This window comes from Lissotriton helveticus, chromosome 7 (genome assembly GCF_964261635.1).
Source record: "Lissotriton helveticus chromosome 7, aLisHel1.1, whole genome shotgun sequence".
Taxonomy (NCBI): Eukaryota; Metazoa; Chordata; class Amphibia; order Caudata; family Salamandridae; genus Lissotriton; species Lissotriton helveticus.
The window spans coordinates 1,445,187,541-1,445,215,327 of record NC_136068.1 but is presented as its reverse complement, the minus strand read 5'-3'; the positions used below and the strand labels follow the sequence as shown (position 1 = coordinate 1,445,215,327).

The 27,787-nt window shown below is 46.8% G+C and overlaps 1 protein-coding gene across 1 annotated transcript; it reads left to right on the top strand.

Moving 5' to 3' along the window:
• Nucleotides 1-300: 300 nt before the first annotated feature.
• Nucleotides 301-27,787, top strand: LOC144770347 (uncharacterized). The gene is made up of 3 exons (XM_078654806.1): nucleotides 301-447; nucleotides 14,789-14,847; nucleotides 24,158-27,787. Exon 3 carries the CDS (start codon nucleotides 24,205-24,207, stop codon nucleotides 24,628-24,630), a length of 426 nt encoding a protein of 141 aa, XP_078510932.1. The 5' UTR covers nucleotides 301-447; nucleotides 14,789-14,847; nucleotides 24,158-24,204; the 3' UTR covers nucleotides 24,631-27,787.

Sequence of the window (27,787 nt, the reverse complement as noted above, 5' to 3'; positions counted from 1 at the left end):
TAGGGGGATATCATGGTGGCAGAAATTCTGAAGGTTGATTCTGCACCTGGTTTAGTGGTTCCTCGCAGGATTTTCTGTTCCCGCCTAACATAGCTCACTAAGCAAACGTGAGAAAAAAATCACCATGAATGTACTTTTTTAGAAATAATCTTATCATTTTGCAGCGCAAACAGGGAGTGGCGTGAATTAGTATGCTACAATATCACAGTCATTTGCAGCTGGGCAAACACAAATTCTAAGGAGGCCATTGGGCAGCGCCATTTGTACACAGGGTCTTAACTAGGTTTCCAATCAGTGACGGTGGACCTCCGCCAACAAAAGCCCTGCCTGGCGGAAGCTTACTAGATACCTTCTTGCACCAGTCAGGGACACAGCCTACAAAAACCAGAGCAAGCAGAGAAAGTGCCAGAGACACAGAGGAGTACAGCTACTGGCAACCAGATCCAGGTGAGGAGGTGTGGGAGGGTGGGAGAGACAGAGAGAGCGGGAGAAAGAGAGAGAGGGCGAGAGAAGGAGAGACAGAGAGAGATAGAGATATTCTTTATCGTAAAAACCTCAAGCGAGGTTGAGTTTGAGACCATATATATATTAACTTACGAGCAAATGGAAAGCTACTGTGCCAGAGAAACCTTAGGGTCGCATTCAACCTAAGGTGAAGCATATGCGAGGCCTAATCTATGCACCTGGATGCTTGCATCTGTGCCTTATTCTCAAGCGTTTCACACTTCCAGTGGCATAATTCACGAATGGCGATTTATTCTCAGTAGATTTTCACCCCCATGTGTGTGTATTCTACATGCAATGTGAAGTATGCATTCATGGGGAAAGTACATGTTTACATGAAACTCTACCTTGTATTAAGAACAAATACACAGAAAGTGGGTTTTCAACCTTCCCTCTTTACCATTTGCTTGGTTGGGTCAGCATCCGTCCCTTCAGCCACTGTTTCTGTTTAAAGTGCTCGTCTTACGCTGGGTAGCCCACGGCATGTTGGGGTTGTTTCCGTTTCGTATTTAGATTTTGTAGTAGTCCCTCTCTGGGATCGTAGGTGCTCTTTTCCGCTTCACTCTCGTGAGCATGCGCAGATAGTGGTGCAGCTTAACATCCCCAGCAATGCAGGTAACTGGCTTGTTCATTATTAAAAAAGAATGAAAAGTGACCATGAAACACTATATTCAGTGCCCACTTGGTGCCTTTTGTTGGCTGTGCTGTAGAGCACGATTGTGTGTGCACCTTAGTTTGAAGAAGGCGCTTAAAAGTTATTAGTTGAGGGAAATGCAATTAAGGGGGGAGTGGAACCTACAGGTGTTGGCAGAGTCACATTCACCATGTTCCTTCTCTCTGGTGGAGACGTCATTGGCCAGTCACAAATGGATTATGCCAATGGCGTATGGCAAATGGATTTTGACCCACTAGTCAACTTATGTGGAGTCAAGTCCAGTGGCACCTTGGGCCTAGCAATTCTCCTTACTGACCACTGTGGAAAGTTCCTTGTTATTTGAGCTTCGTGCTGTTTCTGCTTTACACTTTGATGTCCAAAAGATGATTTGCCACAGTGAATCCAGGGGAGACTAATTGTACCTTGTCAACTGGGATTCATACTAGGGCTTGAGAGATGCATCACTGGACCCTGTAATGGGCTCAATACTGGTTCAAAAATACCATCGAGGGACCACCTCACACGAATCCCTATCACACCCAAGTAAAAGTAAACAATTCCCCTTTCTTATGAAAATTGGCGAGTGATACCACCGTTTTTTGGACAGCACCCTATGTATCTCAAGCTGTTTCAGCATTTGGGATTAAATATGAAGTGACAGTGATTTAACATAGATTACTGTTATTCTTTGTGGGGTATGATAGATAATGTTTGCATAAATGTTTGCTTGTACCACAAATGACTTAGCACTGCTTTATATTTCAGGCAGTAGTTAACTCCTGTTATTAAACATTGGATTTATAGCAATTCTGGCCTCTAGCAGTAACTTCCCCTCTTGTGAATATTGTTGCACAAGGACATTTACAATTTATTATTTATTTCCTCTGCTTTATTCACACAACGTCCACCTCACACTAAGGGTGGTTTGAAATAGCGAAAGAAATGTTGACAGACATTTGAGATTTTTTTTTAAACGTATACAGAATTTTGAACTTGAGGGAATACTTTGTGCTCAAAAGCTACAGCAAGAAAATGGTGGGGACTGCTTCAAACAGATGTCGCTTGGCAACAGCGTTTTTGGTCCTGTAAGACGTTTTATGCTTAAACCAATCTGTGGCGGGCATAGGTGCATTATTCACAGATTTTGTGAGATTTTATACATGCCTACTTACTTTCTCGTGCTGCACTTCCAAACCAATCCTGGTTCCAGAAATAAACATATTTTTCCTTCCCTTCCACATCCTTACTGATATTTCTTACTCTGTGTACAGCGATGCAGGTACCGAGCAACAACATGGGACAGTTAGATTAGATTAGATTAAAATACTTGTAAAGCACATTGTTACCTCTGCAAAGAGGCCTCCCAGCGCTGGAGCAAGACTGAGCAGGGGACAAGACCAAGGGGTTAGACCTGAGAGAAGAGCCAGGTCTTCACAAGACTTCTGAAGGCCTGGTGGTCAGGGTTACTGTGAATGTGTAGGGGGAGAGAATTCCAAAGAGCGGGGGCCAGATGTCTAAAGATCTACTTCTGCGTATGCGAGGGTTACGTGCAAGACACTGGTGCGCCGAACGCAGTGTACAGAGTGCATAGATCGCCTAGAATGTCTGGGGCACTTCCTGACAGTATCTTATGCGTGATGCAGAGCGTCTTAAAGCAAACAAGCTGTTCAAGGGGCAGGTAGTGTAGGCGACAGAGGAGATTAGAGGCATGGCTGAATTTAGGGAGAGCAAAGATAGCGCGTCCTGCTGCGTTCTGGACCCGCTGCAATCTATTGAGCACAGATTTATTAGAGTGGAGTATTAGAGTAGAGTGGAGATAGCAGCTAAGACTAAGTGGCTGATTACGATGTCGGACTGACTCACGTTCGCCGGACATTGCCGTGGCCTCGGGACTAACCGACCTATGATCGGCATCCCAACACCGTAATTACAATACGGGAGCTTGTGATGTGGACATAAACTGGCCGTAGCACAACCTCCCATGGAGAAATGGTAGGCTGTGTAAATCCCTGCACCATGTGGCAGGCACCTCACAGTTTCTCCCACACGGTGCAGGGATTTACAGGGGGCACCGTAGGTGTCCCCCAGTCCCCAATCAGAGCCTTTGGAGACATAGTAGCCCTGCTAAGGGCTCCCAAAGTCACTTTCCGACAGACTTTTCATGTCAGACAGCCTGAAATGAAAAGCCTCTTGGAAACCGACCTCATAATCCCCACAGCATGCATGCCCTACATAGGGGATTATGAGTGGCCTCCAACTGGCCGATGGGCTCCTTGAGCCCATCAGAAGCCAGTCGGTCCGACCAGCCAGTTTTAAATCAGACGGTCTTTATCATAATAAGGCAGTCGGATTTGAATCCTACGATGTGAGTCGGAAAGCCTCCCACCTGTGGTAATAGGCCCCTCTGTAGGATCGAAGTCAACAGTTCACAGTATGGCCTACTCTCTCTGACCACAAACAAACATTCATGAATGGTACATACATGTTTCTAATTTACTCTCAAAATGATTCCATAGAAGGGTTCCCGATCTTTTAATCTTCTGAAATTATCAGCCTTCTCAACTATAAACATGCCCTATGATCCCTTATGGTGCATGAAGTTCCGAAACTGCTATTAGCATTCATTACCAGGCTTACCCCTTAAGTCTTCAGTGTTGTCCCCTTCAAGTGCTAAGCTCTTTTCTTTGATAACTGGTTGAGTTTGTGCATCAGACACAACTATATTTTACAAATGATATCCAAAACATAATAGTGCTTCTCCCTTCACATGTAGATTTTTAAAGGTAACTCAAGTTTGTCATTTACCTTGCAGAATGCTAATAAAATAGTCAAAATATTTGGATTCTTTTTCCAATAATTGGGATAAAAATCATGTGTAGGGAAGTGTTTTTTTTTTAAAACGTGGAATCAAGAAAAGGTTTACTGTGCTAAGATCACTGTTTTCCTAGCTTTTACAAAGAAAAAGAAGGTGAAAAATTATTTTTCATCACTGTTTTTGCAATTTTGTTAGCGGTGTTCAACATTTGTCTGTTTTGTAGTTTCTACCGATTGTAAGGGAAAAAGATTTGAAACTCATCAGCAAATCCAGAAAGCTTTCCATTTCTGAAAACCACACAAAATTCCGAATTAAGCAATTGATCATTTAAATCACTCAAGGTTTCCTCAAGAAACTAAGGGCTTTATTTTGATGTTGGTGGTTTGAACACCGACCGCTGTATTTCAATGAAGGCGGTCAGACTCCAACCTGGCCAGGAAATCTGAGTTGGTTTCGACGGGATCAAGAAGCTCATCGGCCAGTCGGAAATTGCTCATAATCCATTGAGTATGGCGTTTCTGCCATCAGGATTATTTTGTTAGTTTCCGACAGCCTTTCCATGTCGGCATTTCTGACATGGAAAAGCTGTTCGAAGCCTATGGTTGTGGCTCTAACGGGCCCTGAAAATCCCTGCACTGTGTGGCAGGCACCACAAGGTGCCTGCCACACAGTGTGGGGATTTATACAAGCTCCCATTTCTCAATGGGAGCTTGTGTAGTGGGTGATTTCTGCCCCCCGCACAAGCTCCCATAGAGAAATGGAAGTTTGCGATTGCACAATGTGTGGTTGCATCCTAATTTGGTGTGCGACCGCTGACCTATGGTCAGGCGGTTCACACAACGAGACGAGACGGTGACTGACATCGTAATGTGGCCCTAAGCAGAACGCCTCAGCGAGCTTCCAAGTTCTCCATTGATTATGCTAATTCGCTAATGTCATTAATCCTGAAAAGGAAGTCATCGGGACTGACATGAAAGAACTTCCTTGTCAGCTTCCCAGGTGAGTCAACGTTTAACTATGAAGCTTTTGATGTGAGCTCCAGAGGATTCCCTGTGACCCAGTGGTACAGAGGTAGTCAGGAGGTTGTGGAGGTCAAGTCCTCATGCTAAAGTGGAACAAGCCAGGCATGGGTCCCATCCTCACTGTGCAACTGAAATCAGCCTATACCCCACTGATAAGTCCTGAGTAGGTTACAAATTAACTGCAGCTGATTGTGATCCTCTACAGAGAGGTGTTGCTTGGCTGTTTAGTCTCCACTTTTTCTAAAGCAGCAGGACCAAAACTGAATTGCATATGGTTTCTCCTTGTCTGCAATGGATCAGTAAGAAAAAAAGGTTGGGACTGGAATAGAGCTGCCTGAAACGAAACTTCTGTAAGCTTTGCACCAGTCACATTCTCTTGTTTTCATGTAATGCCCTAATTACATACAAACTATGCTAAAACAAGTTCCTGAGCATTGCTGTTCTTGTTGTTCAGAGTGAATGTGGCCTACATTCTGAGCTGGACCAGTTTCTCTAGGTGTAGGACCAGCACTGATTTGTGAATGGTAGCTCTCTGTCTGGAGTGGTCCAGTGATCAAAAACAATGCACTATAAAATGGCCAGAGCGACTGCTAGTGGCTGGCACCTTTGCAAGAATTCTAAGCATCATCTTTTATGATAAGACGTAAAATTATGAGATGCACTTACGTTTGACAGATAAGTCCATCCCTAGGCCCTGTGCTCTCTATGCCACAATATCCAACTGCAGCTTGCTGATTAGGGCCATCTAGGTGGAAACCAGTCTGGAGCTCCTTGTGATGTCATTCAGAGAAGACATGTCCTGGAAGTGCAGTGAATTTTCTGTTGGGGCAGGCCGAAGACGGACTTGCATGTGGGTGCTCACAGGTCAGAGTGGCACAGTGGGCAAACAATCGACTGGAATGCTGCTACTTGCTGAAGCTTTTGCTAGCATTCACCTACCACATTTTGCTATATTAAATACGTCTTCTTGATCAGGTTTTGATTCTAAAATATAATTTCTAACTATTAAAATCCTAGGAGCTTTCACCAGTAGGTGAGATTGCAATGGTTTTTATTAACCGAACAATAAAATGTGTTTGCTTACTTACTTTGGCACTTCATAGTGAACGATTGAAATGGATTAAAATAACTGAAAATGGCCGCTATGACTAATGGATGGTGCTGATTCTTTCGAATAGTTTGCTTTGTCTTCTGGTAGGCAGAAGATCATTCTTTCAGGATCTCGAGAACCCTTAAAGTGATGATAGCTGGGATACATGATCAATTTACAGTTGACAAGGGTCACTTTCTGCTACTGTGCATTTGTATACTAATGCAATTTTTTTTTAAAGTATTTCTGTACGTAAACGCTTGTGGAAAACTGAATTTTCCAGCAATAAATCCAGTACCGGGGCCGTTGCCTTTTGCTACTATACATGTAATACTTACATTTGCAATTAATAACAGTCCAGGGTTGATTATCTCAGCATTGCTAATTTTCAGCACAATGTGCCTCGTTCTTCAGCCAACATTCAGACACACCAATTACTAGGGTACAAGTCCAAGCGCAAGCACATAAAGCATGGTATGCCCGGTCTTAATTATTTAGTCATTTTTTTTTCATTCTAAACATGCACCTATATGCGTTAGGGACCATATGACAAGATATACAGAAACAGTCCTCCAGAAAAGTGTAAAATGTGCACTTCGGCGAAGTAACATATTCACACAAGAAATATTTGAGTGATGCAGGGAGCCTTTTAAAATGGACCTCGTTTAAGGCGGCATGGGGGAGAGGATGTGGTGTAACAGCCAGAGATACTGACTTTGGAACTGGAGAACCAGGTTCCAGTCTCGGAGGCGGCTCAACACCCTGTGATTCTGAGCAAATCACTTAGGGCCAGATGTAGGTAATCATATATTACGGATTCCTAAATACCAAATTTTACCGATTCGGTATTTAGGAATCGGTACATGTGATGTAGGTTATGATTCGGTAAATGTTACCGAATCGGTAATATTCGGTATTTCCCATTCATTCCTAAGGGCCTGGAGGCCCATAGGAATGAATGGGAATTACCAATTCGGTAAATACCGAAACGGTAATAGGGGGAAGACTTACAAGGGTGGCAGGGTGTCACATTGACAACCTGTTGCACCCCTGAATAGACACCCTGTTGCACCCCTAAGGGCATGTATGTCTGCCACATGGCACTTTTAAAAAAACACAAAATTGCTTTTTTAAAGGTTTTTGATATTTACCACCAACTTGTAGTTGGTGGTAAATAACGAATCCTTAAATGAAAAATGCACTCACTTGAGTGCTCCCTACGTTAAGGATTCTGTAATTTACCGAATCGGTATTTAAATTACCGTTCGGTAAATTACTGAATCCTTAAAACTGCCTCCTACATCTCAAACCCTAAATACCGGTCGGTAACGGCCGAAATTTGGTAATTTCGGCCGTTACCGACCGGTATTGGGCTACCTACATCTGGCCCCAATCTTCCTGTGCCACAAAAATATGAATGTATTCCTGTATAATGTAACTGGTGCTCATGTAAAGCGCTTCAGGACCTTCAGGTGAAGTTTGCTCAAAATAAAACTACAAAAAAGGTTAGCAGCCAAATCTGGTACAAAAAAACTCAACAGCACACTCAAAAGTTGCTCAGATTTGAGACTAAGTTGATGCATCTGATTTACACCCTCATTACAGTTCACTGATAAAACGAGCTATCAATTCAATTCAATTCAATTAATCTTTATTCAGCCATAAAAGACACAAATCAATCTGACATTAGATAACATTTGTATAAAGTGCAAGGTGCCAAATAAAATAGGTAAAACGTGTTAAAACCATGTGATAAAAGGCATAAAATGTTGAATTAAAGCGACATATAGATAAATATTATTTCAAAAGATCGGGTTCTCCATGGCATTCCTAGTTCTAACTGTAGCTTTTAAAAATCAATCAATCAATCATAGGCATTTATACCGCGCACTACTCACCCGGAGGGTCTCAAGGCGCTTTGGGGGGGGGGTCCGCTACTGCTCGAACAGCCAGGTCTTGAGCTTCTTCCTGAAGGAGAGGTGGTCTTGGGTCAGGCGTAGGTCGGTCGGGAGGGAGTTTCAAGTCTTGGCGGCCAGGTGGGAGAAGGACCTTCCTCCTGTTGTCACTCTGCGGATGCGGGGGACGGCGGCGAGGGCATGATTGGTCGAGCGGAGATGGCGTTTGGGAGCGTAGAAGTTGAGGCGGCTGTTGAGGTAGGTCGGGCCTTGGTTGTGTAGGGCTTTGTGTGCGTGGGTGAGGAGCCGGAAGGTGATTCTTTTGTTGATCGGGAGCCAGTGCAGGTCTCTCAGGTGTCTGGAGATGTGGCTTCGTCTGGGGACGTCGAGGATGAGTCTCGCCGAGGCGTTCTGGATCCGCTGGAGTCTCTTCTGGAGCTTGGCGGTGGTTCCGGCGTAGAGGGCGTTGCCGTAGTCCAGTCGGCTGGTGACTAGGGCCTGGGTGACCGTCTTCCTGGTCTCGGTGGGGATCCACCGGAAGATCTTACGTAGCATGCGCAGGATGTTGAAACAGGACGAGGAGGTGGCGTTGACTTGTCTGGTCATGGAGAGGGAGGAGTCCAGGATGAAGCCCAGGTTGCGTGCGTGGTCTGTCGGTTTGGGTGAGTTGCCCAGGGCAGGGGGCCACCAGGAGTCGTCCCAGGCGGAGGGTGAGGAGCCCAGGATGAGGACTTCCGTCTTGTCTGTGTTCAGTTTCAGGCGGCTGGTCGTCATCCACTCGGCCACGTCTTTCATCCCTTCGTGTAGGTTGGTTCTCGCGGTGGCTGGGTCGTTGGTCAGGGAGAGGATCAGCTGGGTGTTATCGGCGTAGGAGATGATGTTCAGGTTGTGTTGGCGTGCGATGGCTGCAAGGGGGCTCATGTAGACGTTGAAGAGGGTGGGGCTGAGCGAGGAGCCTTGGGGAACGCCGCAGATGACTTCCGTGGCTTCTGATCTGAATGGGGGCAGGCGGACTCTCTGTGTCCTTCCGGCGAGGAAGGAGGTGATCCATTCCAGTGCTTTCTCCTCGATTCCGACGTTGCTGAGGCGCTGCACTAGGGTGCGGTGGCAGACAGTGTCGAATGCCGCGGAGAGGTCCAGGAGGATGAGGGCCGCTGTTTCTCCATTGTCCAGCAGGGTTTGGATGTCGTCGGTGGCAGCGATGAGGGCAGTCTCGGTGCTGTGGTTGGCCCAGAAGCCTGACTGAGATGGGTCGAGGGATCCAGTCGTCTCGAGGAAGGCTGCCAGTTGCTTGTTGACTGTCTTCTCGATGACTTTGGCTGGAAACGGGAGGAGCGAGATGGGGCGGTAGTTCTTGAGTTCGGTGGGGTCTGCCGTTGGTTTCTTTAGTAGAGCGCTGAGTTCGGCGTGCTTCCAGCTCTCAGGGAAGGTGGCGGTGTCGAAGGAGGTGTTGATGATGTCCCGCAGGTGGGGTGCGATGACAGCGTCGGCCTTGTTGAAGACGTGGTGAGGGCAGGGGTCGGTTGGAGATCCGGAGTGGATGGAGTTCATCGTGCGGATGGTGTCTTCGAGGTTGATCGGTGTCCAGGCGTTGAGGGTGGTGGTGGGGGGCGTTGTGTGGTCGTGGGGAGCGTTGTTTGTGTGCTGAAGCTGTTGTGTATGTCAGCGATCTTGTTGTGGAAGTAGGAGGCGAGGGAGTTGCAGAGGTCTTGCGACGGGGTGATGTCGTTGATTCCGGCGTTGGGGTTGGAGAGCTCTCTCACGATGTTGAAGAGTTCCTTGCTGTTGTGTGCGTTGTTGTCCAGCCGGTCCTTGAATGCTGTTTTCTTGGTGGCGTGGATCAATTGATGGTGCTTTCGGGTGGCGAGCTTGAGGGTGGTCATGTTGTCCGGTGTTGGGTCTCTTCTCCAGGCTTTCTCGAGGGCACGGCAGTTCTTCTTGGAGCTCTTGAGTTCGTCGGTGAACCACGGGGCCTTCTTGCTTCCGGGTCTGCTGGGCGGGGTCCTCAGAGGGGCGAGTTCGTCCACGCAGGTGCAGATCCATTTCGTGAGGTTGTCGGCGGCTTGGCTGGGGTTCGCTGAGCTGGCGGGAGGGTGCTGGCTCAGGGATGCGGCGAGTTGGTCGGCTGTGATCTTGTTCCAGCTTCTTCGTGCAGCCTGTTGCTGGTGGTGGTGGACCGTGGTTTTTCTGAAGGTGAAGTGGATGCAGCTGTGGTCCGTCCAGTGGAGTCCAGTGGCGTGGCTGAAGGTGATGTCTTTGCTGGACGAGAAGACGGCGTCGAGTGTGTGTCCGGCGAGGTGGGTGGGGGTGGTCACCAGCTGCTTGAGTCCGAGGGTGGCGAGGTTGTCAAGCAGGGTGGTGGTGTTGCGGTCGTTGTTGTTCTCCAGGTGGAAGTTGATGTCCCCGAGGAGGATGTAGTCGGCGGAGGGGAGGGCGTGCGGGCTGATGAAGTCGGCGATGTCTTCGCTGAATTGAGTGCGTGGTCCCGGGGGTCGGTAGATCAGGGTGCCCCTGAGGGTGGTCTTGGGGTCGGTGTGGATCTGGAAGTGCAGGTGTTCGGCGGTTGTCAGGGTGTCATCGGTGTTGGTCGAGATGCGGATGCTGTTCCTGTGGATGATGGCGATCCCTCCTCCAGTCTGTTTGTCGCGGTCTCTCCGGATGATCTTGTAGCCCTCTGGGATGGCGATGGCGATGTCGGGCGCTGATGATTCGTTCATCCAGGTTTCCGTGAGGAAGGCGACGTCAGGAGCTGTGGTATCGAGGAGGTTCCAGAGTTGGACGGCGTGTCTGTGGACGGAGCGGGTGTTGAGCAGGATGCACTTGAGGTGGTTGCTGCTGGTGTTCGGTTTAGTGGGCGCTGGTGCAGTGCAGGTCCGGATGCAGGTGAACTTGCAGGACTGGCAGGTGAAGGGTCCGTGGGAGCGTCTCGGGGTGGCTCGGTAGCATCCAGGGGTTCGGCCGGTGTTGAGTGCGTTGAGGGTGGCGGCGTCGTACGTCCGGCGGGTGGGCTGGGGTCTGCGGGGGCCAGGGGGTCTGGCGCTGGGCGCGGTCCAGGCGCGGACGGGCGCAGACGGGCTTACCTTTGGCGGCCCTGCGGCGGCTGGGGCGACGTGCAGTGCGAGGCTCAGGCAGCAGCTAAGGAGGAGCAGGCGGGGGTGTGGGGGCGACCAGGCCAAGGGCGCAGTGGTCGCTCCTGGGCAGCGCTGTGGGTCCCCTTAAGAGGGGAGCCGGGAGGGAGGGTCTGCGGGGAGGCGGGGAGCGCGGGAACCAATCGGCGGGCGGGGGGGCGGGGTCTCGTGGGAAACCGGCGGGAAAAGCCTGGGGGCTCGGCGGCGGCCCTGCGGTGGCTGGGGCGGCGCTGGGGCGGCTCAGCGGCGGCCCTGCGGCGGCTGGGGCGACGTGCAGTGCGAGGCTCAGGCAGCAGCTAAGGAGGAGCAGGCGGGTATATGAGTATATCCTGAAGCAAATAGCAGGTGTATTCAATAGTAGCAAATTGAACTAAGCCTCTCTACATTTGCAAAGGCCCAATGGTTTTAAAAGATGTTTAAGTACAAGTCTTCAATAGTATCTAAAAGAGTTGCAGAAAAACATATAGTGTAATAGCGATTATTCCGAAACCCCCATCGCAGGAACAAGTTAAATTATGTCACTCTAACATATTATTTGGGTTACCTGCGCTCATGAGTCTCCAAACCGTACCAGCCCTAAAACGGAGAAGGAGCGACCTCTACCATAGAGTGAGGCAAAGTGTCAAATCAAAAACAGGCTCTGCACTAGAGAAGTGTCTGTAAAAAAACAACACTGTGTCATTCATTAACCCACTTTGCAGCCTTCTAGTTTCACAAAAATCCCAAAACTGGCTCTTGACCAATGATTTATCATCTTTTTAAATACTCTTCCGAGGCAAAAAAAGAGAAGCCAACCCAGCTCCTTAAATGTGCGCAAGATGTAATTTAACCAGGGAATGGTGCTCCATTTATCCAAACTGAGACAGTCCAAGATGATGTCTCTACTGAACTGAGCATGCGGCTTAGCCCCCACGCTGACCCACAATAATAGTGGGGCTAACTGAACCCTGTCGGCTGGTTTAGCTCCAGATGCATGATATGACAGGAGGCTGTGGGTGGCAAGTTTAAAATCCTCCGGCATATACAATTTTCCTCGGGGAACGACTTTAACAACGCGGTCAAAACACTGCATTATATTTACATCGATGCTTTTACATCACAAGTATAGTGTGATTTACTATTCCAACACATTCCCTACTCTACGTAGGCTGGAGTTGGAATAGTAAATCATACTATTCCTAAGTCCAGCTCCCTACAGCGCAAGTCGTTTTAACGACTTGCGTTGCAAAAACAGTGATGTGATGTACCACGATCAAAATGATCATGTTGTAACATCATACATCCATTTTCCTCTTGCTGGAGAAGGGCACTTTTGAGGCCTCCACAAAACCCCGCCCCATACGTGGCACCTGGGACATACTGTGTGCTGTATATTTCCTCAGTGGGCAGATGGTTCTCTTTTCCCTTGTTTATGGCAGGTTGAAAATTGGCCCAGCTGACCTACTCAGCTTAAGACATGAACTGTTCAGTTGGGGCTGCCAGGACCCCGAAGTATTAAAAGTAACTTCCAGGTAGCTAAAGTTATTTACGTCATGCAGTCACTGGCCCTTGGTAACATGCCTGCAAAATCAAAACTATTCATGAAATGGACAAAACGGTCCACCTATGCCCACAGGGAATTCGGTGTCTGTGTCAGCAGAACAGCATCATCCACGTAGAGCAATTCGAGAACCTTGATACCAGCAACTCTATGCATGTCTACTGGGGTTAGTGCCAAGTGTGGGCAGAGGTCATTGATATATAGTATAAAAAGCAGTGGGCCAACACGTAGCCTTGGTGCATTCTGCGCTTCATACAGACTTCTGAAGACATTTCTCCATTCAAACTCATCTGCACCTTGGCTGTTGAGTCAGAGTGAAAATTATGCAAGAAATTCACCCGGAATATGTCGACCCCCATGTCCAGCAGCCTGGGCCACAGCTTGGTCCTGTAGATGGAATCAAAAGCAATAGAGATGTCCATAAAGGCTAGGTACAGAAGGTAGCATCTGGCATTGATGTATTTGTTGATGATGAGACTCAAATTGAGGCACTGCTCTACCGTCAGGGCCAGACTGGCTACCGGGCGTTTTGGCATGCTGCCGACCTGAGGGCTGATTTCGTTGATGGGGACCTGCGTGTGCTGAATGAAACTCGTTTTGCTTTGTTTATTTCCAAGCACCTGCAGGTCTCCATCAATGAAATTAACCCTCACCGCAGTGACATCAGCACCCTGCTCGGCAGCATGCCAAAACGCCTGGTAGCCAGTCCGGCCCTGCCTACGTTACCCAGCCCTTGGCAGTATTGAAACTGGAAGGGAGATAATATATCTCGCTCTTGCGCCCACTCAACTTGGCAATTGTATGTTACTCTGCCAATGATCTTTACTAAACTATCTAACAAGGAAATAGGCCTATAACACTTTGGTGACAGACGGTCGCCTTTTTTAAAGATGGGAACAATGGTTGAAAGTTTCCTTGAATGTGGATTGTGCGTATTTAAGGAACGGTTAAAAACGTTTAGTGATCAAGGGACCGCAAAGCGTAACATTGCCTCTAATGAGATCAATTGGGTTCCCATCAGGGCCAGGTGTCTTGCCTCCAACACACTGTCAAATGGCCTGTTTTACTTCAGCTAGGTTCACTACTACTGGGGATGAGTTGAGCAACCTAAGAGATAGAGAGTTGGTCAACTCAATATTTTCCTCAAGTTGATGAATGGAGGAGGAATGTGCTGCCCAATCAGTGCCCAAGATTTTACATTGCAATGCAGGGCTTTCAGGAGAGCTTCTGGATTTCAATCTTTTGACTATATCCCAAAAACATTTGCTGTTACTCAATGCAACATGTTTTAAGATTTCCCAATAGATCTTATGCAAAATCTCCCTCCTGACTTTCAGGGCATGCTTTTAATCTTGACATGCAAACCGGACTTCAGCCAGATCTCGTGGGGATGTAGACTTAATCGTTAGTTTGCTACCAAACAATGCTTGTCAAACCAGCCTAAGCCCCTCTTATCTGCCTTCACAGATCTAAGGAGGTGTTGTTTGATAGTCTGGGTTAGTGCATCGTAATGGGCTGATAAGATGTTCCCCATGCTTCTGTTAGGCATTTTATAAATAGCTCCTGATGTTAAGTCAAATTTAAAAACAGTAAATTTGTCATGGGCACCAAATAAGCCTAAGACTGTCAGTAGAGTGATGGGTGGGAATAACATCATCAGTGGGTTGAAGCCTGCTTACTGGTCACTGCAATAAAGCTCCTAAGATATTATGATCCGCCAATGAGTCAACACAACTTCGCCTTCCCACACTGCGATGTTCCCACCATTAAAATATCGTTCACATAAAAGATTGAGAATCCTCAATTCCGTACTAACCAATCAAAGGTTTTGTTGAAAATGTTCTTAAATGATTCATTCTGCTCCTTTCAAAGGGGCAGGACCCAAATGAGCACTGCCACATAGGGACATGCAGCAGGCAGTAGTTTGACCACAACTTTGCCGACACCTTGTGATAGCCTCCTTTCGGTGAGTTCAATCTCGGTACTGATAACACTCACTGCATGCTCTAGCATTAGATCTAAAGAAATGCCACTACCACGAGTGGTAGAAACGGGTGCGCAACTTGTGATCTACTTGAGGTACGGCTTTGTAGAAAGTAAGGTCCATAAGACTAATCGCTTTCTCTCTTTTCTTTACAGGTCTGGAATCAGGAGTCTTCCCCGCTGGTCCCTCAGGAGAAAAGTAAAGCAAAAGGTAGGTAAGTTACCTACTCTCTATAAGTTGCAAACCACCACCTTCACCTTGTTGTATAGAGTGGTAGCCCCCTTACTCTGGGCTAAGCAGAATAGTGCTCAGTGGTTGAAAAAGGAAAAAGAGAAAGGTTTTGCCACAGAGCCTCAAGTTGTAAACAAATAGGACATTTATAGAGAAAGCCCTAATACTGTATACACCAGTAATTAATACCAGGTGAGGGAGGGGAAGAGTAATGCGTGACTATGACCATATTTACAAATGGCCTGCGGTCTCCCCTTCTTTTGTGGTACCTGCCCATCTTCCCCATGCATTGACCCGTTACGCACCTCCAGGAGTAATGCTGCTCCTGGAGCGTGGCTGGTTCTGGCGGATGTACAACATTACAACGCATACTTTTACAACGCGTGCCGTTACTACGCAACTTTTACAATGCAAGTTGTTACAACAACTTGCGTTGGGGGGCGCTGGATAGTAAATATTTTAATTTACTATTGCAACTCCAGTCCCCGTGGATAGTAGGGAAGGAGTTTGATAGTAAATTAAACTATTTACTATCCTGGAGCGCCCCCCAGCGCAAGTCGTTGTAACGACGTGCGTTGTAAAAGTTGCGTGGTAACAGTACCGCGTTGTAAAACCTTCGTTGTAAAGGTTGTTCCCCGGTTCTGGCACACCAGCAGGGTTTGTCCCCAGCAAGTGGGACACTACCTCTCTGTATAATGTGGTCGGATCCCTCACTGATGGCTGACTAGCTGTCAATTTCCCAGTGAGAAAATAACAATATTGTGGTGTTTGTTATTTCCTGTAGGTCTCAATTTCCATAGTATTTAGAACTGAAATGTTCCGTATCCGCATGATGATTAACCATGGAAACCGCTGTTCATGCACCAGTTTCTGTATGTTTTTCCACTCATTCGCGAACTTTTCCCTGACATGTTCATCAGGGCCGGACACGCCTATTATTCTACAGGACATTATTCAGGTGGGCTACAGTCCTTCGAGGCCAGTATTGAAAGCCCAGGGCCACTCCTGATGTTTCTGTCTGTTAGATCTGGGGGTCTCTAGTTGGCAGAGGTAGGTACCAATGTCCAAATAGGGACCCTCGCTTCTAGTCCGGGTAAGAGGGATACACTCTTTAGATAACCCCTGCCCACACCCTTGGTAGCTTGGCACGAGCAGACAGGCTTATCAAAGGCAATGTGTAAAGTATTTGTACCAACACTCACAGTAACACAGTGAAAACACCACAAATGGACTCCACTCCAGTTTAGAAAAATAAAGTATCTTTATCTAAACTACACAAGACCAAAATGACAAAAATCCAACATCCACAGTTCAGGAATATGGTTTTAAAAAAGTTCTAGGGTTTGCGTCAAAATAATCCACAGTTGCATCACTTTTAGCCCAAAGTACCTGTAGATGCGACAAAAGTTCCTAGCGGCAACTGCAGCATCGAAAAACAAGCGATGCGTCACTCCTGAGAGCCTGGGGAGGCAATGCGACAACCCCGCTGCATGCAGCAGGCGTGTTGCGACAAATCCGGTCTGTATGGGGAGCAAGACGATACCTTGTATGGATTCCGGGGTGCAGGTTTCTCCGGTAGAAGCATCTCGTACAGGCACGATGCGACGATCTTTGGGGCGGCGGCGATCTTTGGTACAGCAACGATACGCGCCACAGAGTTGACCTTCTTCTGTTGCAGCCCCTCGATGTGTTGACTCTGGATGATGTTCACAGCGATGGGATGCGGGCCGTAAGCAAACGGTGTGTTGGGTTTCTCACAGCGATGACAGGCTCTGCAATGATACTGCAGCAACAGGAATCTTCCCGCACCGGGGGGGATGTGCTCCGCAAGCGAATGATGTGTCGGTTCTTGCAGCGGCAACAGGCACTGCGACGATCTTCGCAGTGACGGGAAATTTCTCGCACTGTCGACGATACGCTCCGCAAGCGAGCAATGAGTGCAAATTGTAGATCTTCTTCTTTTCTTCTTGTTCAGCTCCCCAAACATCAGGAAACAACCTCCAGAGGCCCCGCAAATGGATCAAGCACTCTAGGCAGGTCAGAACTCACAAAGCAGAGTTCAGGGGGGAAACTGGGGGTGAAGTCCTTTAGTTCCTGGGACTTCTTAACAGGAGGCCAGCTCTTCTCAGGCCCTTGGAGATCTCTTCAAGCAAGGGGACACAGCAACAGCAAAGTCCTTCCCCTCTCCTATGCAGAATAGCAACTGCAGGTCAGCCCACAAACACACAGCAGGACAGTCCTTCCTCTTCAGTCTTCCAGCTTTTCTCCTTGGCAGAGGTTCCTTCTTGATTCCAAGATGATCTAATTGTCTGAAATCTGGGTAGCCCTTTTTATACCTATTGTCTCTTTTTTCTCTGGGGTACCTTGGGCCTTCCAAGGCTTAGGCCTGGCCAGTGGGGACATCGGTCAGGTCAGTATGGCAGTTAGCAACTGCACACAGGCACTGCGGTGGCAGGCCTGAGACACCATTTTAGGGCTAATGTGGGTGGCACAACCAGTGCTGCAGGCCCACTAGTAGCATTTGAATCACCAGCCCTGGCACACTCAGTGCAATTTACTAGGGATCTACTGGTAAAAGAAATATGCCAATCATAGATAACCAATTACAATAACAATTTATACTTTAGGCTTAGGGTGGACAAAATTATTTACCCCTTGTTGTTAATAATTTTGTCCACCCTAAGCGTGAAAGGGTATACTCAGATGTGAGTCCCTTGCTCATTGCACCATCAGGATTCAAGCAAGCCGGGCCGAAGACGGCTGTAATGCCAGAAACCGGTCCCCGGAAGCTTGTTTCCTTCCCAGAGTAAGAATTGGCTTTTGTAGTTTGGTTTGCCCTGTTCCCATCATGCACTGGGACAGGAACAGACTAATTTGCATACAGCCAGGTTCTGAAACTGGGATGGTGCAATGAGCTAAAAAACGGTGTTGGATCTAGCCCTGATCTCTTGACTGGGTGAGAGTATTCTGCTTAATTCAGAGACTCTGTCCCTCACCACCCCTTGTTGTTAATAATTTTGTCCACCCTAAGCGTGGAAGGGTATACTCAGATGTGAGTCCCTTGCTCATTGCACCATCAGGATTCAAGCAAGCCGGGCCGAAGACGGCTGAAATGCCAGAAACCGGTCCCCGGAAGCTTGTTTCCTTCCCAGTGTAAGAATTGGCTTTTGTAGTTTGGTTTGCCCTGTTCCCATCATGCACTGGGACAGGAACAGACTAATTTGCATACAGCCAGGTTCTGAAACTGGGATGGTGCAATGAGCTAAAAAACGGTGTTGGATCTAGCCCTGATCTCTTGACTGGGTGAGAGTATTCTGCTTAATTCAGAGACTCTGTCCCTCACCTCTGTGGCGAGGGATGTTGAGGATCAGACATGCGGAGGCGTTCTGTATGTGTTGTAGTCGTTTCAGGAGTTTGGCCGAGGCTCCTGCGTAGAGGGCGTTACCGTAGTCTAGCCTGCTGCTGACGAGGGCCTGTGTGACTGTTTTTCTTGTTTCAGTGGGGATCCACCTCTAGTTCTTGCGGAGCATGCGGAGGGTGTTGAAGCAGGAAGATGAGACGAAGTTGACTTGTTTGATCATGGAGAGTGTTGAGTCGAGGATGAACCCTAGGTGGCGTGCATGGTCGCTGTATGTCGGTGCAGCTCCCAATGAGGTCGGCCACCAGGAGTCGGCCCACGCCGAGGGAGTGGAGCCGAGGATGAGGACTTCCGTCTTGTCTGAGTTCAGCTTCAGGCAGCTGATCTTAATCCACTCGGCGACGGCTTTCATTCCTTAGTGGAGGTTGGTTTTGGCAGTGAGGGGGTCCTAGGTGAGGGAGAGGATCAGCTGGGTGTCGTCAGCATCAGAGATGATGTTGAGGTTGTGCAGTCGGGCGATGTGAGCGAGTGGAGCCACGTACATGTTGAACAAGTTGGAGAAGTGTGGCTCACCGGTTAGAAGCGGCAAACCCTGAAGCAGAGGTCGGCCCGGGACCAGGGTTCAATTCCCGACGCGGCAGGGTCTTGGGTCAATATACCGCGGACTCGATAATTCTCGCTTAGGTGCCTACGCTAACCATGGGTCCCACTCTGCAACTCTGGGCAATAGCTTGCTTAATCTCCACAACGGCCCCAGCAATGCCAAGGATGCCTGGCTTCACCTTGAAGTGCCCTCTCACAGGGAAAGCCAGGACGGGTTCCCCAGCGGTATACAGCGCCAGGACGCCACGTAACGAGGTAACAGTGCGCTTTACAAGTATACATACATTACATTACATTACATTACATTACAACAATGTCGGTCTGAGGGATGATCCTTGGGGTATGCCGCAGATGATCTCCATGGCTTCGGATCGGAAAGTGGGAGGCAGACGCTCTGGGTTCTGCCGGAGAGAAAGGAGGTGGTCCAGTCCAGTGCTTTGTCTCAGATCCCGGCGTTGTGGAGGCATGTGCGTAGGGTGCGGTGGCAGACCGTGTCGAAGGCGGCTAAGAGGTCCACGAGGTTGAGGGCCGCGGTTTCGCCGTTGTCCAGTAGGATCCTGATGTCATCAGTGGCAGCGATGAGGACAGTTTCGGTGCTGTGGTTGCTGCAGAACCCGGACTGGGACGGATCCAGGATGCTGTTCTTCTCGAGGTAGCGGGTCAGTTGTCTGTTGACGGTATTCTCAATGACCTTCTCTGGGAATGGGAGCAACATTGATCTCGGCATGCTTCCAGCTTTCCGGGAAGGTCGCGGCCTTGAAGGAGATGTTGATGGCCTTGCGGAGATGGAGTGCGATGGTGGAGCTGGCTTTGTTGAAGATGTTGTGTGGGCATGGGTCTGACAGAGAGCCGGAGTGGATGGTGTTCATGATTTTGATGGTGTTGTCGTCGTTTATGTTGGTCCAGGTGAGCAGGGGATCAATGGGGATGGTGGCTGTGAGGTCGGAGGTCGTGGTGATTGTCGTGGTGTTGAAGCTGTTGTGGATGTCTGCGATCTTACGATGGAAGAAGGTGGCGAGGGAGTCGCACAGGTCTTGCGCAGGCGGGATGACGCTGGTGTTGGAGCTGGGGTTGGAGAGCTCCTTCACGATGTTAAAGAGCTCTTTGCTGTTGTGTGTGTTGGTGTCTAGGCAGCCCTCTCAGATACTGACAGCCTGCGGATTGCTTGCTGCACAGAGGTGGACTCACCCACTGATACACCTACCCTACGGCTGCGGTGTGCACACTGAACCCCACTGGCTGGTGTGCCTCCTCCTCAGCGGGGTGTCCTTCCCACAGCCCGGCTCCTTCTTTCAAGCATGCTATGCCCCAACCAACCACACGAGGCCCTCGTCAAAAAATGCTACACTCCAGCCAGCCACAAGAGTGTCCCCTTCACAGGTCACCCCTGTGGAGCCACGTACATCCCCCCTTAAGTCTGTTCTCCATTCAGCAGCTCGTTTCATTTATGGGGCTAAAAGAAGAGACCACATCCCTCCCCTGTTATCCACCCTCCGCTGGCTTCCCATCGAGGCTAGAGCTATCTACAAGACTGCCTGCATCACCCACAAAGCCTTGCACTCCTCCTCTCCGCGCTACCTGGCGAATAAACTGAAACATTCTGGAGGCTCTAGACCATCACGAAATGCGGAAAATCTACTGCTGGAACCTCCCATTTTCAAGAAGGAAAGATCGATGGCCCAATCCTTTTCAGGCAGCGCAGTGAGAATCTGGAACTCACTTCCGCCTCAGCTCAGGACCACCACCTCCTCCCAGGCCTTCAAAACTGACCTCAAAGTTCTCCTCCTTCAAAGACACTTCCAAATGTAATCCATGCCCTCTCTATTATCTGAAGGAAGCCCTTTAATAATTGAAAAATCTACTTTGCATGACTATGGAAGTGTCTTCCCAGTGTGTTCTTGTGGTTTGAGAGTCTGCCATTTATTGCAGTATTATCCTTCTACCTGTGTTTGGGACTCATGTTTAACATGCACCCGTCACTTTCTCTTGTAACACACAGTCTTCTACCTCTTAAATTTGTTTGTTTTCGATACCTGCTCAAGTGCCACCAGTGCCTACGTAATGTTTGTTCTTATGCTTTAGTGTCCTCCATATATTACAGTATTATACCTCTATGTTTATTTTGTACGCTTTTGTAACCTGCACACGTCACTTTTTCCTCCTGTAATGCACCGTTTGCTACCTCTTTTATTTTGTTGGCTCACGATTGTCACTTTTGTAATGCACTGTTTGCTACCTCTTGTATTTTGTTGGCTCACGATTGTCATTTTTGTGTCATTTAATGTAACATTTGCTTTTGTATTTTGCTCACTTATAATGTTCTCATGTATCAGTTCTGTTCCTATTGTGCAGCGCTCTGACACCTTCGGGTAAAGTCCGCGCTATATAAAAACGCATAAATAATAAAAAAATATTAATAAAAAAAACCTGCGTACATCCGCATCTGCGCTGCTTGGGTGTCCTCCCACCTCCTCCCAGCAGATGACACATGCTGACTACCATACCCTCAGTGGTGTAGCCCTACTGGTTGCCTGTCCAGCAGTGCCCAGCACTACCATCCTCCATGCCTACCAACTCCCTCCGGTGTGAATGAGTATACACCCTGCCACTCACCCCAACATGGCTCATATCCTAGCCATTGAACCTTTTATGGTTGCAGGAGTCTCCTCAGTGCAACCTCCTCGCCCCCACTGGAAGCGGTCATTGCAGCCAGAGGCTGGAGGGTGCAATCCCAAAGCAGGGAGCTGGTTTTAATGTGTGCCTGGCAGACGACTGACCTGAAGTCGTTCCCAGATGCCATTAATTTATGACGTGGCATAACAGCTAGAGATTGACAGCTTGCCTGCCTGCATATTAAACATGATCTTTACATTTCAGCCTTATACAAATGCTCTTCTTAACTTCTAAACTGCATCTGAAATTAGTCTCTGCGATGGTACCTTATATGGCAAAGTCAGTGGCTGCGTTCCAAGGATATGTGGTAAACTCTTGCACAGGCCACCTAATCTGGAATATATTCATACCCAAATTTTCTCCATAGATTATAGCGCCAGCATTCGGCTGTAAAGGCAAAGGTTTCACTTGCACATTTAACTACTTGACATAATCCACCATGGCATGCGTTCATTTGCTCAAAGATGAGAATTGAATAAATAGACTCTTCGATTTTTCCACCTTGGAATAACACCTGTTAACTCGTTTGCTACCCGTAGGCCCTGTCCAGCTGGAATTCTGTGTTGCTGCATAATCTCAACAGAAGGGGCCAGTTTACAAGAATTCTTAAATTCTGTCAAATATTCTTATTTCTCTAATTTACATTTGTAATGCGAACGGTGTACATTTGATTAATTCCAGTGGAATTTCATCCACTACAAGTATGTCGATTTTTTTATGAAAAGTTAAGGTTAGCAAATGCCAATATGCCAAAAGTAATGTGTTAATTTAAAGTGATGCTATTGCCCAATTTAATGGTACTCATTTTTTTACCTAAAAAAACGAAAAGCTGAGTTCTCGGAGCTAGCATTTGAAATGTTGATATGCAGGTTACAACACCTTACAGTGAGTAGTTGCCCTACTAAACCAAGATGAATTTACATATTCCTCATTAGCCCTCTTCTAATTTATTTCAGCCTGTCGTTTTTATTCGCTTTGCATTCTGTAACTTATTTTACGGAAATGCGTTTCAATATCTTTAAAATGCTTTACAAACTAAAGTTCCACTGTGCAGGCAAACAGGAACAGCAATGTAATGGGAGGTATAAGAAGCATGTTTTTTTTCTATTAAATTGTCCTTGTTTTCTGGTCTGTGTGGAACAAACAGCAGTGACACGTCTAATTCACTTTAAATCAAATAAAACCAATGATCCAGGCCTGAGAAATTATGGCCAAAATAGAGTCTCAATACCACATAAATACTATACATATTATTCCAGTTCACACCATGCCACACAATCCCACTTTCAAGAATCCACTTCACACCACACAATCCCACAACTAACAATTCCAATCCAACCCACATCATTCCACTACACACCACATACATACACTACATAACACATGGGGAAAAGACATTCCGCTATATGTATCAAGCTATTTAGCATTCGCAAAGGCCGAAATTCTGCGAATTTCGGCCTTTGCGAATGCTAAATAGACAAATGGAATGTATCAAACAAGTTTGATGCAAAATAAGGATTAGCAAAATTTGCTAATCCTTATTATGCGATTGCACTTAAGGAATTGCAAATTTTGCGATTCCTTAAATGCAATGTATCAAACAAATATTATGGAAAAAACGCCATTAAGGATTAGCAAATTACCACCAACTTCTAGTTGGTGGTAATTTGCGAATTCTTATCAAAAAGCTTTTTTGAAAAAAACCAAAGGTGCCATATGACGCCCATACATGCCCTTAGGGCATGTATGTGCGCCATATGCCCCCAAATGTCTTTTTCAGGGGTGCAGCAGGGTGTTCTTGTGACACCCCTGCACCCTTGGAAAAATCCCTAATTTGCGATCAGCAAATTGCTAATTGCAAATTGCACTTTCATTCCTATGGGCCTCCTGGCCCATGGAAATGAAGGGGTAATTTGCGAATGACAATTTGCTAATCTCAAATTAGGAATGCTAAGGAATCGCTATTGGAAAGCGATTTTGTACATACATACCGTTTTGCATTTCCTAAATAGCGATTCCTTAAAATTCGCTATTTAGGAAATGCAAAATGGTTTGTTGATACATATAGCGGATTGTCTTTTAAAACTCCAAAGCTCTAATTCAAGCAAATGTGAGACCGATTGCATTTCCAATGCTTGTTTAATGTTGACCCACATTTATGACAGTACACCACATGGAGCGCTGTCAGTCCATTTTAATGTAAGCACTTGAGCAAAGTGTTCAACCGTTCAATGTACACATACACATGTAGTAACCAGACTGTTCATGCCTTTCTTACAGGTTTGGGTCACCTAGTGTAGTCACAATTGTCACATTGTAGGACTGAAAGGACCACAGGTGGTGCAAACTGCAGTGGGCGCCTGAGAAATATTGTGGGCCATAGCACTTAATATTTTCAAATTAACCACTGTCAGTAGTGTACCCAGTGCAAGTTATATCAGTTGCTTCAACATTTTTTTTTTTACAACTGACATTTTTGGGGGCCTTTAGTATACTATGTGTGTTGGGTATTTATGTTGTGGTATTTGTTTATATCAGTGAAATAGAACTAAAATGCGCGTGCCTCCTTTTCCCTTAAGGGTGACTAATGAAAACAACGTATGTGGTGAGTAAACAGTGCTGTGCATCCCAACTAACGCCTGTAATCTCTCTCCTGCAGCAGTCGGACATCTGAAGGAAGCGGGAGACTGCATCAGAGCGCTCAGTATGGGCAACGGAGCTGGTACCCATGTGGCTAACTCCACCGGGAGGACCGTCTGTGTCTTCTACTGCACCGATAAGATGGTCACCGAAGAGGTGGTCACGGACGTGGACACGGGGTATGGAGGGTCCGCCCTGGAGACGGAGGATTACGTCTGTGCTGCAAGAACCTCCAAGTTCAGTCTGCGCAGGAACCCGCAGGTGCAATGCTTCTCCCTGCCAGCAGGTGATCTGGCCAAGATCCCGCGAGACGGCGACATGTACATCTCTGTGTTCTTCGACGATGACGGGGGAGATGACGGGGACATGATCTGCTACAACTTCTTCATCCCCTCCGACCGGTCTGTGATCCTGACCCCCGACTACAACGTCAGGCTCCAAAAGTACGGCTCGCGCGAGTGGGAGGACGAAGAAGGGAACTTCTACCAATAAAGCCTTCTTCGGTCCAGCATTGCAACTTGATTTCAACCTCCCTAGTCCATTATACAAAATGACTCATTGTGCCATGCATTCATCCGGTAAAATGAAGCATTCCCCCTTTCCTGCTGAGTGTCACCAACGCTGGTCTTACCCTCGAAGCGCCAAGATGCTCCTTTGGGGGCGAAAATCGTACTTTTCAATTACACTATTCATTCATTCAAAAGGAAATAGCTAAATGATTATGGATTGAATTACACAACATGAGATATCTCTCTACTAAATGTACCAGAATGTCCAAGTCACACTCTAAAAGCAATCTTGTAGTTGTTCCACTTCTAGGTACACACTGCACTGCTACCAACACGTATAACCACACACATGAACTCCAGTTTGTTTCCCGCAGGAGTGCCACATGAATTCTCCAAGAGATGCTCGGTTATTTGATCAGGTCCTAGCCTCGAACTTTCTCTCCATGACTGTGTTGTACCAGGCGCTCGCATGAAAGAGGACGGCGTGGCATGGATCAAGATGATATATGTTTTTTAGATTTATTTTAATAAAAAATTCCATTTTATTATATATATATATATATATGGGTAATCAGTACTTTCAATACCATGTAATGCTGTAAAATTAAATGACAAATCTTTAGCAGTCTACTTATTTTCTGCACTGCATTTGACTTTTTGCTTATATGGTTTATTGAAACCAATATCAAACTATTAAATACATTTTAGTGAACCTCTGTGCCACAGTGAAAATCCCCAAGAAAGTGCCAAGTTCATCCTCTTTGAAGCAGAAATGCCGAAGCCCTCCAACTCATGAAGCTCTTCACAATGCCTCAGAATCTGAACAAGCACTGGCGCCTTCGGCCTCAGATCTGACCATCAAGGGAAAGATTAAAATCTACCTTGAATACCCTGCAAAGGACACACCTTTGTACCAGTCCGTAATCCTAGGTACAAAACGTAACAGTCTCCTCAGGATTGCTGTAAAAGAGTGAACCAGAAATAATCCTCCAGGGACTCCCAATGCTGAAATCAACAGATCAACAGAACGTTCGGGGGGTGGGGGGGATGTTGGCGGGTAATAGGAATATGCATCCAAAATTAATGGTTCCATGGTAATTCCATATTTCCAACGGCATCCTGTTGACTGAATGAACAACATGGAATTTTAAAGCGCACTATCAGGCACATGCATAAATCATGTGTGTGCGAAACATGTGTGCTCAGAGCAGTTTTCAGGGGTGCAACAGGGTGTCCTTCTGACATCCTTGAAATTGCATGCTCAATTTGAGAGTACCTATTGCACACACTGTAGGCCCATAGGAATGAATGGGAAGGCATTCCTTAATTGTGTTGCAATTAAGGAATGTTTCAGAATCGCTAATTTTATAGTGATTCCTACATCCATAGGCTTTTGCAATTCCTTAATTGCGATTCCTTAATAATCCCAATTAATGAATTTCAAACGCCTACATTGAGGCATGTACCTGTTTCACTTCGACAGGGCATTGCGGTATTCCACTTGTATCCCCCAGTGACTCCATCCAGTACCTCCAGTATCAGTAACTCCAGTGGGTGAGTTACTGGGAGAATTACCGGGCCACTCGTAATCAGGGCCTCTGTCCATTACATTAGAGATAGATATATTTATTTGCACAGTTAATTAAAATCATTGCAATTCAAACAAAAAGAACATAAAAAGCACTTTCCGCTCTCGTTTGATAATCATTTTTTTTTTAAAGGAAAAGGAGAGGAGGTTCATGGCTGACACAGCAGAGGTTCATGGGTGGTATCAGGGTGGTATCTGCTGGTAAAACTGAGTTAATCTTAATCATGAATTTTACAAATCAGCCATCTGAGCTGAGTCCCCCTTTATACACTCCTCTAATGCTTCTTGGTATGTCCGCACATTGAGAATTCTCCAGATGGGCCAAAGCCAAAAAGTTCGAAAGGAGAGTAAAATTCTACTGATGCACAAAACGTGCATTAAGTTTTCTCCCCGTTGTTGCAAAAACGACACTGAGAGGGTGTATCTGCCTCGTACCTCCGTCCATATTTGTCCACCATCAGGGGAATTAGTCCAAAGCGTAGTCTCATTAACTGGTGTTTCATCGATGGATCATAAAGTTTTAATGCCCAGCTGCCATGGGATAGATTTTGCATGGATAATGCATTGTATTCCACTGAAAGGATCTTTGCTTGTTTGGTCAGAGCTTTGGCAGCCACCCCTATGGGCAGCGGGCTCGCCCATAGATCATTAGCTTCTAGTGCGTCCAAGCAGAATGTTAAAAATGTATTCCAGGAAGTGCTGGGGTTGTTTAACAGTGACCAGATGCAACTCTTTAGTGTGGAGTCATGTGCCATTTTGGTTTTTGCACAGTAGGCAATGAATCTTGCTTTCATGATCCAATGTTGGGAAAACAAGCAGAACTCCATATGAATTTGGGCGTGAGAGGTCGAGTTGGGTAGGTGAAATACCCTCCGAAAACAGGCTGATTGCATTCTATCCAACCAGGTGAACATTTTATCTTTAAAAGTAGTGGCGCCAAAGGCTTTAGTGGATAATAATTTGGCATCTATCACTCTGACTAACGGGGTGAAGTCTGGAGAACTTTCTTGGTTCTTAAGAAGGCCCCCTTCAGGCTGTGATCCACAGCTTGCTTTCCAGTGATTTGCGGATCCGGGCTCCCTCTGTGGTCTATCCAGACTTCAAGATATTTATATGTGGTAACTACCTCTATAGGTTTCCCAGCGATGTAATAGGGGCCCTGTCTCGCTCGACATCTCGAGGCTATCATCACCTTGGTTTTAGAGATATTAATCTTCAGAGCATTTGTTTCGCAATATGTTGCCAAGAAATCAAAAAGTCGTTGGAGAGTCTATTTCTTACCCCAAACCACAAGCACTCCACCAATACACTCACACTGTTGGGAATTCCAGGCATAGAGCAGCGTAGCAAATCAACAAGTACATTCTTTTTTTAAATCAAAAAATTGTTTATCAAAGGGAAGCAGGTGAGGCAGCAGCTCAGGAAAATAGCACCGATTGTTTTACTAGCAGTAGTATTATAAAAATTCCAGACATTTTAAGCAAATACGAAACATATTGAAATGAAAATCAGGGATATTTGAGAATCAATAAAGAAGCATTTTACAATTAAA

Bases quoted from the DNA above. Each gene is read 5' to 3' on its own strand.
- LOC144770347 (XM_078654806.1), top strand. From the start codon at position 24,205: ATGGGCAACGGAGCTGGTACCCATGTGGCTAACTCCACCGGGAGGACC.